Source organism: Syngnathus leptorhynchus, chromosome 17 (assembly GCF_054491065.1).
Source record: "Syngnathus leptorhynchus isolate UIUO chromosome 17, UIUO_Slep, whole genome shotgun sequence".
NCBI lineage: Eukaryota > Metazoa > Chordata > Actinopteri > Syngnathiformes > Syngnathidae > Syngnathus > Syngnathus leptorhynchus.
In genome coordinates, this window is record NC_141211.1 from 489,876 (window position 1) to 500,417 (window position 10,542).

At 52.7% G+C, this 10,542-nt stretch overlaps 1 protein-coding gene across 5 annotated transcripts; it reads left to right on the forward strand.

The window, feature by feature from the left end:
• Positions 1–183: 183 nt before the first annotated feature.
• On the forward strand, positions 184–9,983 carry galnt10 (UDP-N-acetyl-alpha-D-galactosamine:polypeptide N-acetylgalactosaminyltransferase 10 (GalNAc-T10)). Of its 5 annotated transcripts, none has more exons than XM_085935719.1 (14): positions 184–413; positions 3,053–3,155; positions 3,673–3,811; positions 4,298–4,464; positions 6,326–6,511; positions 6,586–6,769; positions 6,895–7,012; positions 7,940–8,047; positions 8,107–8,328; positions 8,397–8,513; positions 8,583–8,732; positions 8,795–8,978; positions 9,073–9,233; positions 9,531–9,983. In XM_085935719.1, exons 1-12 carry the CDS (start codon positions 255–257, stop codon positions 8,957–8,959), a joined length of 1,818 nt encoding a protein of 605 aa, XP_085791845.1. In that variant the 5' UTR covers positions 184–254; the 3' UTR covers positions 8,960–8,978; positions 9,073–9,233; positions 9,531–9,983. The 5 variants fall into 5 exon arrangements, with proteins under 5 accessions (XP_085791845.1, XP_085791846.1, XP_085791844.1 ...); XM_085935720.1 differs by having other exon boundaries at positions 9,110–9,233; XM_085935718.1 differs by having other exon boundaries at positions 8,795–9,233.
• The last annotated feature ends 559 nt before the right edge of the window (positions 9,984–10,542 follow it).

The following is a 10,542-nucleotide window of genomic DNA, read 5'->3' on the forward strand; positions in this document are numbered from 1 at the left end:
TTGATGCTCTTGTTGTGAAAAACAGTGCCCCAAGTGACGCCTGCTTCCGAGCGTCCATTACTTTGAAATCGTTGCGCGGAGGCGGAAGAAGAGAGAGGCGCGAGCAGCGCTAAGCCGAGCCGAGCAGAGCAGAGCCGAGCCGAGCAGTCGGCGGGGGCTCGTTCGCTGCCGCACGGCGCTCGGCGCGTCGCCGCTCCCTTCCCTTCCCTTCCTTCCTTCTTTCCTTCCCTTCCTTCCCTCGGCTCGTTGTTGCGATGAGGCGGAAGGAAAAGCGGCTGCTGCAGTTGGCCGGGCTGCTCGTCGCGGCTCTCCTCTTCCTCCCCAACGTCGGTCTGTGGTCCTTGTACCGGGACCGGGTGTTCGACAGACCGGCGGCGGCGGCGGGCGGAGCGGGCGGCGGCTGGCGGACGCAGGTGAGCGACGTTTTGCGGAGGGAGGAAGGGAGGAAGGAAGGAAGGGAGGAAGGGAGGGAGCTCTCCGTGGCGGGTGCTGAACTTGCCATGTTACTGTTGCTTCGTCGACGTTTGACCGCCGCTTAGCAGTTACCTTGCTCAGCCAGCCACGTATGTCGAAATGAAAATGCCCCCCCCCCCCCCCCCCCCCCCCAAAAAAAAAAAAGTGCTATGAACGAATGTCGCGCCTGACCTCCTCCCTAATAACCTTTTAAACAACACACATCTCATTTTCATTGAGAGTCGACGCGCCTGGAAGCAATTCCGTTCACTTTCCAAAAAAAGGAACTTCTGTGCTCCCTGGTGATTTTTAACAGCCTTTTGAGCTAATTAGCTGATATGCCATCATGGCACAATTGATCCTTTTATCAATTGGCGGCTATTCATAAATGAGGGTGTTTTTTTTTTTTTTTTTACTCGCTGGAATTCCCAAAGTTAAATTAAATCTGGGCTTTTTAATTACTTTTGCACAATGGCGTGCAATACTTCAATGTGAATCCGCCGGTTCATTTTTTTTCTTTTTTCAAACTTGGCTATTGTTATTTCAAGTCACACAATGAATGGGGTTGATGGGCATTGTAACCGCTTGGACTGGACAAGACGATTTTGTTGCAAAGGCATCGTCACAACGTTTAATGCTACGTCACCAGAGTGACACAATGCAAAATTGTGACCTCACCAAAATTCATCAACTCATTTTTTTTGGGTGAAAAATCCAGAAAGAAGACTGCTTGCTGGGGGAACAGCAAAGCGTACGTTCCTCTGCATTCTATTTCATCGGGCGTATCAGGCCGCGTCTCGTCGCGTTTAAGCCGCTCTGATCTCGCTCGGCTGCTTTCCTACGCTCGCCGTGTCATCTCGGAGCGAAGCAGACGCAAAGCAACAAGGGGGAGCAAATGTTCGCTTCAAACGGCTCTAACAAGACTTATGTGGGAAAGGCCTGAATAGGATTAGCGTATTGATTTTGGGATATTTCTTTTTGTACCAGCCCGGCGGGATCAGCCGAGCGCATAGCGGAGACGTGCGGTTGGTCCACAACAAATTTGTCCGTTGTGGTGTTTAGGAATCGGCGAGCGGGACAAAAGATGAATGGTGCGAGTGGAGCCGAGCAGGAAACAAGGCTTGCGACGATTATTCCAACAACTGTCGTCGGTGTGTTTGATAACCATCTGTATCCGATGAATCGACGGCATCGTGGGTGGATCAAATAGGTCTCATCTCGGCTCGCTCTTGTCGTTTTCTGCGTTTTGGTCATTGCGGCCCTGAAAGCGACCCGAGTAAGTTTTCAATGACTCGCCGGTGAGAGAAGTGGCTGAGCGCGAGCCGGCAGATTGCGTCTCGGGGCGGGCGGGCGGGCGGGCTTCGCGGCAGATGAGGATGTGAACCCACGAGCGACTGCTATCTCTCGCTAGGTGGCAGGGAGGAAGTATCGACCCCGGCGGGGTGTCGAGAGGATGCACGGGAGGCGGCCGTCTTATCGCTCTTACCGTGGGATTTGGCGGCGGCGACAAATGGCTTTGTTTTGCAGGAGGCGGCTGCAAAAGTCTGAGATCAGGCGCTTTCCTGCCAGGCTCCACATAAAGCTGCAAAATAATATCTTATTACATTGAAAAGTTACAATGTTATTCAGAACCCCAAAAGTCCCACTTTCTTTCACCGATACCGTGTCCCGATACCACTTGTACTTTTTGATGCCTAAACCTAATTTTAAAGAAAGACTTATACATCCCAATGCTGTCACAATTTCCCTTTGAATTTCATGAGATGGATTTTCTATCCTTTTCATTTGTAGTCCCTGAACCTAAAACGGTCACAAGGGGGCGACTGATAAGATATTTTGAAATAAGGATCGGTACTGCTATCGATACTCGCCCATGCCTGAAAAAAGACTGATTAATTTTGTTCGGCCATGTTTTGTTGATGCTTTTGAACCGTAATCATAAAAAAAAAAAAAAAGGTGTTTCCTTATTGCGCGATCAAAGTCATCCAAAAAAGCAGCAGTGAAAGCTCAAGATGGAGCTGTTTTGGGCCTTTTTCATGTCGCTCATGAGGATTCTTGTACGAGAGGGAAAATCCAAACGCCATTGCAACCGGTTCATGGACTTTGGCCTTCCGAGCCGGTTAACGTTTTGTCAACATGCGCGGACCCACCCAAAAATCTCAGGCACCTCTGCCCCATAAAAGACCTTTTCCAATTTGTTCCCCTTTTACGATCATTTTGCTATTGCCTGATCAGTTGTACCTTTCTTGAAAATTCAGCCCCCCCATAACCCTTACCACCATAACATGTGCTTAGACCCACAAAAAAAGTTTCTGGACCCCATACAAATATGTGCAATTATTATCTTTGCGTGTGAGCTGACTGAGTGTGGTATTAAGTCGACCGACTCGCACATACACATTGAAGCAGTGAGCAAAGTTCAACCAAAAAAAAGTTGGCGGTCGGCCTCCATTATCGAACCCCCCCGCCAAACCAATCGGGCAACCCGCCGCATCGGCGACGACAATTACCCGATGCGAAGGCCGAGTCGTATCGACCGAGAAGGTCAATTCTCCCCCAAATGCTTCATTAAACCTTTGGATGCTCTTCTCGCCCGCAGGGGCTGAAGCGGATGAAGAAGGTCGTCCAGATCGGGCCAGACGGCGTGCGACGGAAGGACTGGCACGACTACGACGCCATGCGAAGGGACGCCGCTCGAGTTGGTAATTCCAAAAACAAACGACACTCGCCTTTCCCCATTTTTTTACTCCAAATGAAACAGACGCTTGATTTGTTAATAAGCTGAAAAATATTTTGCTGCCCAGTGAGCGGGAGTGCAAATGGAGCTCCTGCAGTTGTTTTCAAATGAGAAACCAACGATGATGGATAAACGGTGATGCTGAGCGATTGTTACTGGCCACTGGGGTGGAGGTGTTTATTTAGGATCTCGCTAAGAAAAAAGAAAATCTCATTAGCACCCGTCCATTTGAAAGGGAGAAGTTAGCCCCTACGCACCAATTTTACAGATTGACGAGGAATTTAGTGGACCTGTTTATGATAACAGAGCGTACAAAAAAAAAAAAAAAGAAAAACTGCCGTGCCGGTAACTGAACGGGAAGTCGGCCGTTGTGGTCCAAAGCAGCCATTTGAGAAGAGTGGGAAAGCTCGCTAAGTCTCCGTGTAATTTGATGAACTCCTCCGACTGAGCCCAAGCGGAGCTGATGCGCTCTTTCCCCGCAGGAAACGGCGAACAGGGAAAACCGTTCCCCATGTCCGAGACCGATGGGGCGGACCTGGCCTACAGGGAGAACGGCTTCAACATCTACGTCAGCGACCGCATCTCGCTCAACCGCTCCCTTCCGGACATCCGCCACCCCAAGTAATGATCCAAGCTAACATTTTTTTTGTTCCCACACCAACCGTGTTCTATTGGCTAACCAAAGCCTTGAAACTGCGATGATGCCTGTGGAATTGAAATGACCATGAAGGAGAAGCAGTCATCTGAGGCCACGTCAACAAATGTATCTGCCGTTCCAAGAAGCTTTTTCCAAGTGGAGTAGAATGGAAGAAAAAAGCCATCAAACAACAGCAGTAGTTGTCGATCACGAACCATCACGGGGAAGACTTAATTGGTGGTTCCGTGTGGGCTTTTGATGACGAGACGGCTTTGAAATCGGCGGCGAGGTGGCTTCTTAGCGCCGCTTCACACCTATGAACATTGTGAATCGGAGCAGCTCCGCCAGGCGTAAGGCGCGTCGACGGTCAACATTGCGCCATCTTGAAAAAAGCCATCCCTGGTCGCTGAACCTTTTTCCTGACAAATGGACTCCAATGGTCTTTTTCTCTCCGTTTGCGCGCTTTACAGCTGTAAACGCAAGCTGTACGGCGAGAAGCTGCCCAGCGCCAGCGTCATCGTCCCCTTCCACAACGAGGGCTGGTCGTCGCTGCTGCGGACGGTCCACAGCGTCCTCAACCGCTCGCCTCCGGAGCTCATCGCCGAGGTCATCCTGGTGGACGACTTCAGCGACAAAGGTAAGCGTACGCCCGATCCTTTTTGGTTTGGTGATATTTTGCCGCGACAATGGAAATGGAAGCGGTGCCTGCCGCTTGATTTGACAAAGCAAACATCCCATTAAAGGGGCCCATTAGGCTAAAGCTAATGCGAGCGACGCCTCATAAACAAGAAGCGCTCGGCCGGCGCCTTCTCACATCATTAAACACGTGTCATTTACATACGTATCAATGCCGAGCAACTAGTGTCGGAGTTTGGTGGAAAACCAGCCCAGCCCTTCCATCTGGGATTGGATCGAGCGCGAGCGACATTGTCAATCCCTTGACAATCCCTTGCCGGCGGGTTGGCGGCTGCGATGTTCTCGCTGTCTCTCAGGGCCGCCGGCCTTTGATTCCATCTCATTCCGACTGTAATTAAGCCTCAGATACCCGAGCAGAACGTGACCCTCCGTGGATGTCGATGAGAGACCGACTACCCGAGGAGGGTGTCATGCGTTTGTGTGCGCAATGCCACGCAAATCAATATTCTTTTCTGCTGAAAGGCCTCCAGCGCAGAAATATCAAAGAAAGAAGCACGCTCGGCTCGGCTCGGACGATCCGTGGTTGACGCTCTCCACGCCCGAGGGCCCTTTCTGCAAAAGCACCAGACAAAAGCGACAAATTGCTCTGCCGCTTCCACTTTGCAGACGGCGGCGTGGCTCCGCTTCTAGCCCGTTGCCACGGTAACGTTTAATTGAGTTGTCAAGTGGGCGCAGTAACACTTGCGCGAGCGACCCTTAGCGCAACTGGCTAACTGGTTTTTCTCTCAACAAATGGACACATTTCCGAGATTTGGTATCTTGCGAGACATGAAGGAAACGGAAGTCTCAATTGGTGTCATCCTGCTCATGGGAAGGCACGACAAGGGCAAGTTCATTGAGCCAGCCAGAGTGCTTTGGAGAGCCCGTGTCGGCGGCTTCCTATCCATTGTGACGTAGGGGACAGTCGACTCCCGTGGTAAACAACACCCGCCGCGTAGCCCGTGACGACGCGCTGGCCCGCCTCCGTGTTCACAGCGGGACTCCCCGTCTCGTGTGCCTCTGGAAAGTGTTGCTTTTATTTTTATTTTTTTTACACAACGCCTCTATTGTGCTCAGGTAATATCACAAAGTGTATCAGCGAATTTGAAACGAGCGTTGTCCGCTGCGTGCCTGCCTGCCGGCTGCTGATTAGCCAGCCGCAAAGCTTTGGAGCGCTTCCTCTGGATTGTGTCACAAATATAGATCCTTGTTTTTTTTTTGAGTGAGTAAACATTTCTGATTAGTTTTTTTGTTTTTTTCTTGCTTGATGGACCGCCGGCCCCCCTGCAGGTGAATTGTGCCCTCAAGGTGGCGTCCTTTCTAAATCCTGTTCAGGGAGCGCAGGCGGGAAAAGACAATGTCGCTCGGAGCGAGAAACGATTTGAACTCTCAGATGCCTGTTTTGATTCCCTTGGCTGTCACTTGACCTTGCACCCGCCCCGCCTTCTCATTTTCCCGCCGTTCGGGCCCCTCAGCACGGGCCGCCCGGCTTTCTAATAGAGACTAATGTGTTTGCCGGCGTTTTCTGCGCGCTCATTAGCGTGATTAATCGTCTCCTTGTGTTGGGTAAACACTTTGAGACTTATTTCAATTTATTTGGGAGAGAAAATGAACCAATCACAATTAAACGCTCCGATCTTACTGCCTCCCTTTTCTGGGATCTCGTCTAATGAGAGAATTAATTTGCCACTCGGGCTTTAATACTGGTGGTTTTTTTTTTTTTTTCTTTCTCTCAACTTGATTTATAGGAGCCTTTTTCTTTTCTTTTCGTTATGACCCTTCCATCCTTCACGGCAATGTGACTTTTTGTGTCCTTCCCACAGAGCACCTGAAGGGGCCGCTGGAGGAGTACATGGAGCGCCTGCCCAAAGTACGCATCCTGAGGACCAAAAAGAGGGAAGGTCTGATCCGCACCCGTCTGCTGGGCGCCGGCGCCGCCAAGGCGCAGGTGATCACCTTCCTGGACTCGCACTGCGAGGCCAACGTCAACTGGCTGCCCCCGCTACTCGGTGAGGAACCGAACGGAACGACTTCTGCCGCCGACCGAAGCAATCGCTCGGCTATTTCACCATCATCCTCTCAGACCGGATCGCCCGGGACCGGAGGACCATCGTGTGCCCGATGATCGACGTGATCGACCACGACAACTTTGGCTACGACGCGCAGGCGGGCGACGCCATGCGCGGCGCCTTTGACTGGGAAATGTACTACAAGCGCATCCCCATCCCCGCCCGCTTGCAGAAGGACGACCCCAGCGAGCCCTTTGAGTGAGTGGCGCCTTTTGCGTGAAATGGAGTCAAGAAAACAGTGGGTGTCGACAGAGAACCTCTCCAATGTGCACTTTTGAGGCGTTTGTGTTTTTCGGTGACAAGCGCGCTCACCTTTTCTGCAGGTCTCCGGTGATGGCGGGCGGGCTGTTTGCCGTGGACAAGAAGTGGTTCTGGGAGCTGGGCGGGTACGACGCCGGACTGGAAATCTGGGGAGGGGAGCAGTACGAGATCTCCTTCAAGGTAAACTCAAATGGATGATGGCCTCCGTGTCGCCGTTTAAGCGCACGCTAGTAGCGGCCGCGTGGGTGGCTGTCTTAAGTCTACTCAGATATATTCGATTGGCCTTTTTAACCCAGATCCCCATTAGCTGATAGGCTTCTCTGGAACATTCTCCTGAGGTAGGTGAAGAGATTAGCGGGCTCTGGCGCTAATCCCGGCAAACCCCGAGACGCGGTCGCCGACTCCAAACGCGATGACTTCCATCCAGAGAATGTGCCGGCGATGAGAACGCGGAGCGCTACGCGCTCACACCGCCGGATAGCGTCACGACTTCAAACCGGACAGACGGTTGTGCGGAATAGCGCGGCTGACGGCCCCTTTCCGCAAATAGCCAGGTCTATCCAAACCGCCATCAGAGCAGGTGTCCGTTCCGAACCAAACGGACGTCTCCGCCGTTGCGGGCGACCCCGCACGGGAGGGCCGCAATGGAGGCCCGTTGGTGACCGGCTCGCTGCCAGCCTCGTCGTCTTATTATTCGAGTTATTCAAATGGCACACAAAGTGATTGGACATAGCGCATACTTCATAAATGATTTATTTCTCGACTCAAACACAGCCAGAGACTGACGAGAGTCCGCTTTGTGAGCCCAGAGTTTGTCTTGCAGCCACATCTTTTATTCATGCACCAGCGTGCCCGTGTTTGTGTGTCGCTCGGGGCCAACGTTAACACGGCCGTGTTGCTATTGCTCCCATTTGGCAGCCTCGCTTGAAAGTCCAAAGCCTGACTTGACACCCAAACTTTGAAACCTCATTTGGAAGCCAAACCTTTACTCGAAATTGAAACCGTGAGGCAGGTCTGATAAAGGACCGACTATCTTCATTTCGAACCTGAACCTTTGATTCAAAGCCTCATTTGCAACCCAAATCCTGCCTGTGTTTCTCTCGGCAGTTGTGGATGTGCGGCGGTCGCATGGAGGACATCCCGTGCTCCAGGGTGGGACACGTCTACAGGAAGTACGTGCCCTACAAGGTCCCCGGCGGGATCAGCTTAGCCAAGGTAACGCTTCACACCGCTGGCACGTTTCGCCATGCCCACATCTCCCGCTCTTCTCGCAGAACCTGAAGCGCGTGGCCGAGGTGTGGATGGACGAGTACGCCGAGCACGTGTACCGGCGCCGGCCCGAGTACCGCCACCTGTCCGCCGGCGACATGACGGCGCAGAAGGAGCTGAGGAGCCGGCTGGGCTGCAAGAACTTCAAGTGGTTCATGAGCCAGGTGGCCTGGGATCTGCCCGAGCACTACCCGCCCGTGGAGCCCCCCGCCGCCGCCTGGGGCGAGGTACTTTGTTTGGATGAGGCTGGAGCGGAAGTAGAAGCAGGTGAACCTGACTGGCCGACCCTCCGCAGATCCGCAACGTGGGCAGCGGCATGTGCATGGAGGTCAAACACTTTGTGTCGGGCAGCCCCGTGCGCCTGGAGAACTGCGCCAAAAGCCGCGGCGACGTGGCCTGGAGTCACGGTCAGGTGAGCCAGCCGAGCCCATGGTCGGCCGGCCCCGCTCGCTCGCCGCTTACCTCGGCTCCGGACGTGCAGGTCTTAACGCTGGGTTGGCGCGAGGACATTCGCGTGGGCCACCCGGCGCACACCAGGAAGGTTTGCCTCGACGCCGTCTCCCACAGAAGCCTGGTGGCGCTCTACGACTGCCACGGCATGAAGGGGAACCAGCTCTGGCGCTACCGCAAGGTAGGTACCGAGAAGGCCCGCCCGTCAGCCATTGGCTCATCGGAGTGTCGCCCGCCCGGCAGGACAAGAGCTTGTACCACCCGGTGAGCAACAGCTGCGTGGACAGCAGCCCCAGCGAGCGCCGCGTCTTCATGAACGCCTGCGACCCGTCTTCGCTTAGTCAGCGGTGGCTCTTCGAAAGAACCAACGCCACCGTGCTGGAGCGCTTCAACCGGGGCACCGATTGATTGAAGGTGCCCTCGCACGGTATGTTGAGAATTCTTCTTTTGGGGGCGGGGCAAGACATGGAAATTAGTGTCGACGTATGTTGAGCCACTCGTACAAAAACGTATGCTCTCAGTGCCGTGCCGGATCTGACCCGGCCGGCCTTTGCGCAGGTATACAATGGAGGCCGAATAACCGGCTGTTTGGCAAGCAGTCTAGAAAACGAGGGAGCTGTTCGGTCCAGCCGACGACGTCAAGGATCCAATCAGACATCAAGAACTTGAGACCGGGATGAAGGTATGTAATAATAAATAAAAAAAAATGCCTTAGACTGCTCCAACTGACCTTTGTGGTAAAAAAAATACTCCCATAACTGACCCCACCCTGGTCCACTAGTTGTAGCATTCATTTCGGACCAATAAATGTCTCCCTCTTGCCCCTCGGATAAAATTAAACCCCCCAAAAAACAACAAAAGCGTCCATGTCGCTACTTTGGGAAAGCCCTCGGACATGTTGAGGCAAACTTGGGAAAAAAAAGCTCCATTTTCTAGGGAGTGCCAAATCGCCAGAATTAACAGCGGCGTCTGTTCCCAGGTGGTCCCGGAGCGGGGCGGCCGGTCACCCAAGACCCTCCGAAGAAGTTTACTCTCTCTTAAAGCGCCGGCCTCTCCGCAAAAAAACTCTCGGGTTTTTTATAACGGACGCTTTTCTTCAAAATGGCCGCCTTTGAACGCCGCCGACTCATGTTGATTTTGTATCTGATAAAGTCGCTGTGTCACATGTGTAAAGCAACACGAAGGCGGAAAACCCGCCAAGACTCGGTCGTCCCGGAAACAGAAAAAAACAGGCAAAAATGTGGCATTGTGAAGTGGCCTTTTAGGTTTGAGCTCTGCAAAGCTGTCACAATCCCATTCAGTTGAATTGCTACGAACACAGGAGGGGGGGGGGACAATAAAGCCGCTATAGATCTCATCTTGTCTCTTTTCCAGTTTCTTGGGAGGCTGCGACATTTCCACGTCCACTTTGTAGCTCTGAGAAAGAGGAGAAATTGACGTGCGGTTGTTGAGGCAAGCACATCCTTCTCCACTCAATTGTTTATACAATTTGCAAACGGCCTCACTCAGCCACATGGTGCTTCACCACCAAATCACTTCTGGAAAATGGGGTGCGTCTGCAGAACAGAATTTCTTTCTTCCCGTGCGGACGAGCGAACGCATCAAGCATGAACTAAGCTTCATTAGCGGCGTGCCGCTAGCAGATGGGAGATCACGGCCGGCGCCCGCCGGGGACTCGCTTTGCACATATGCGGGTCGCTCATATCCTCCTCACGAAATGCTTTTGAGCGCACTACGGAAGTCGGCTCTCGGCTCTCTCTGATACGTTTCTGAGCACTTTTGTGAAAACGAGGGCACGTGACCTATCTGCTCTGCGCTGGTAATTTTTCGTCACGCAGGTCCGATGCGGTTCTTTCTTTTTTGATCCAATTGCGAGATTTGATGATCAATCGTGTCAGTCAGATGATTTCTATCAATTGAGAACAATTTGCAAGGAGGGATTCAATTTCATATTCCGCACACAGGTCGGGAAATCGGACATCCATTACGAA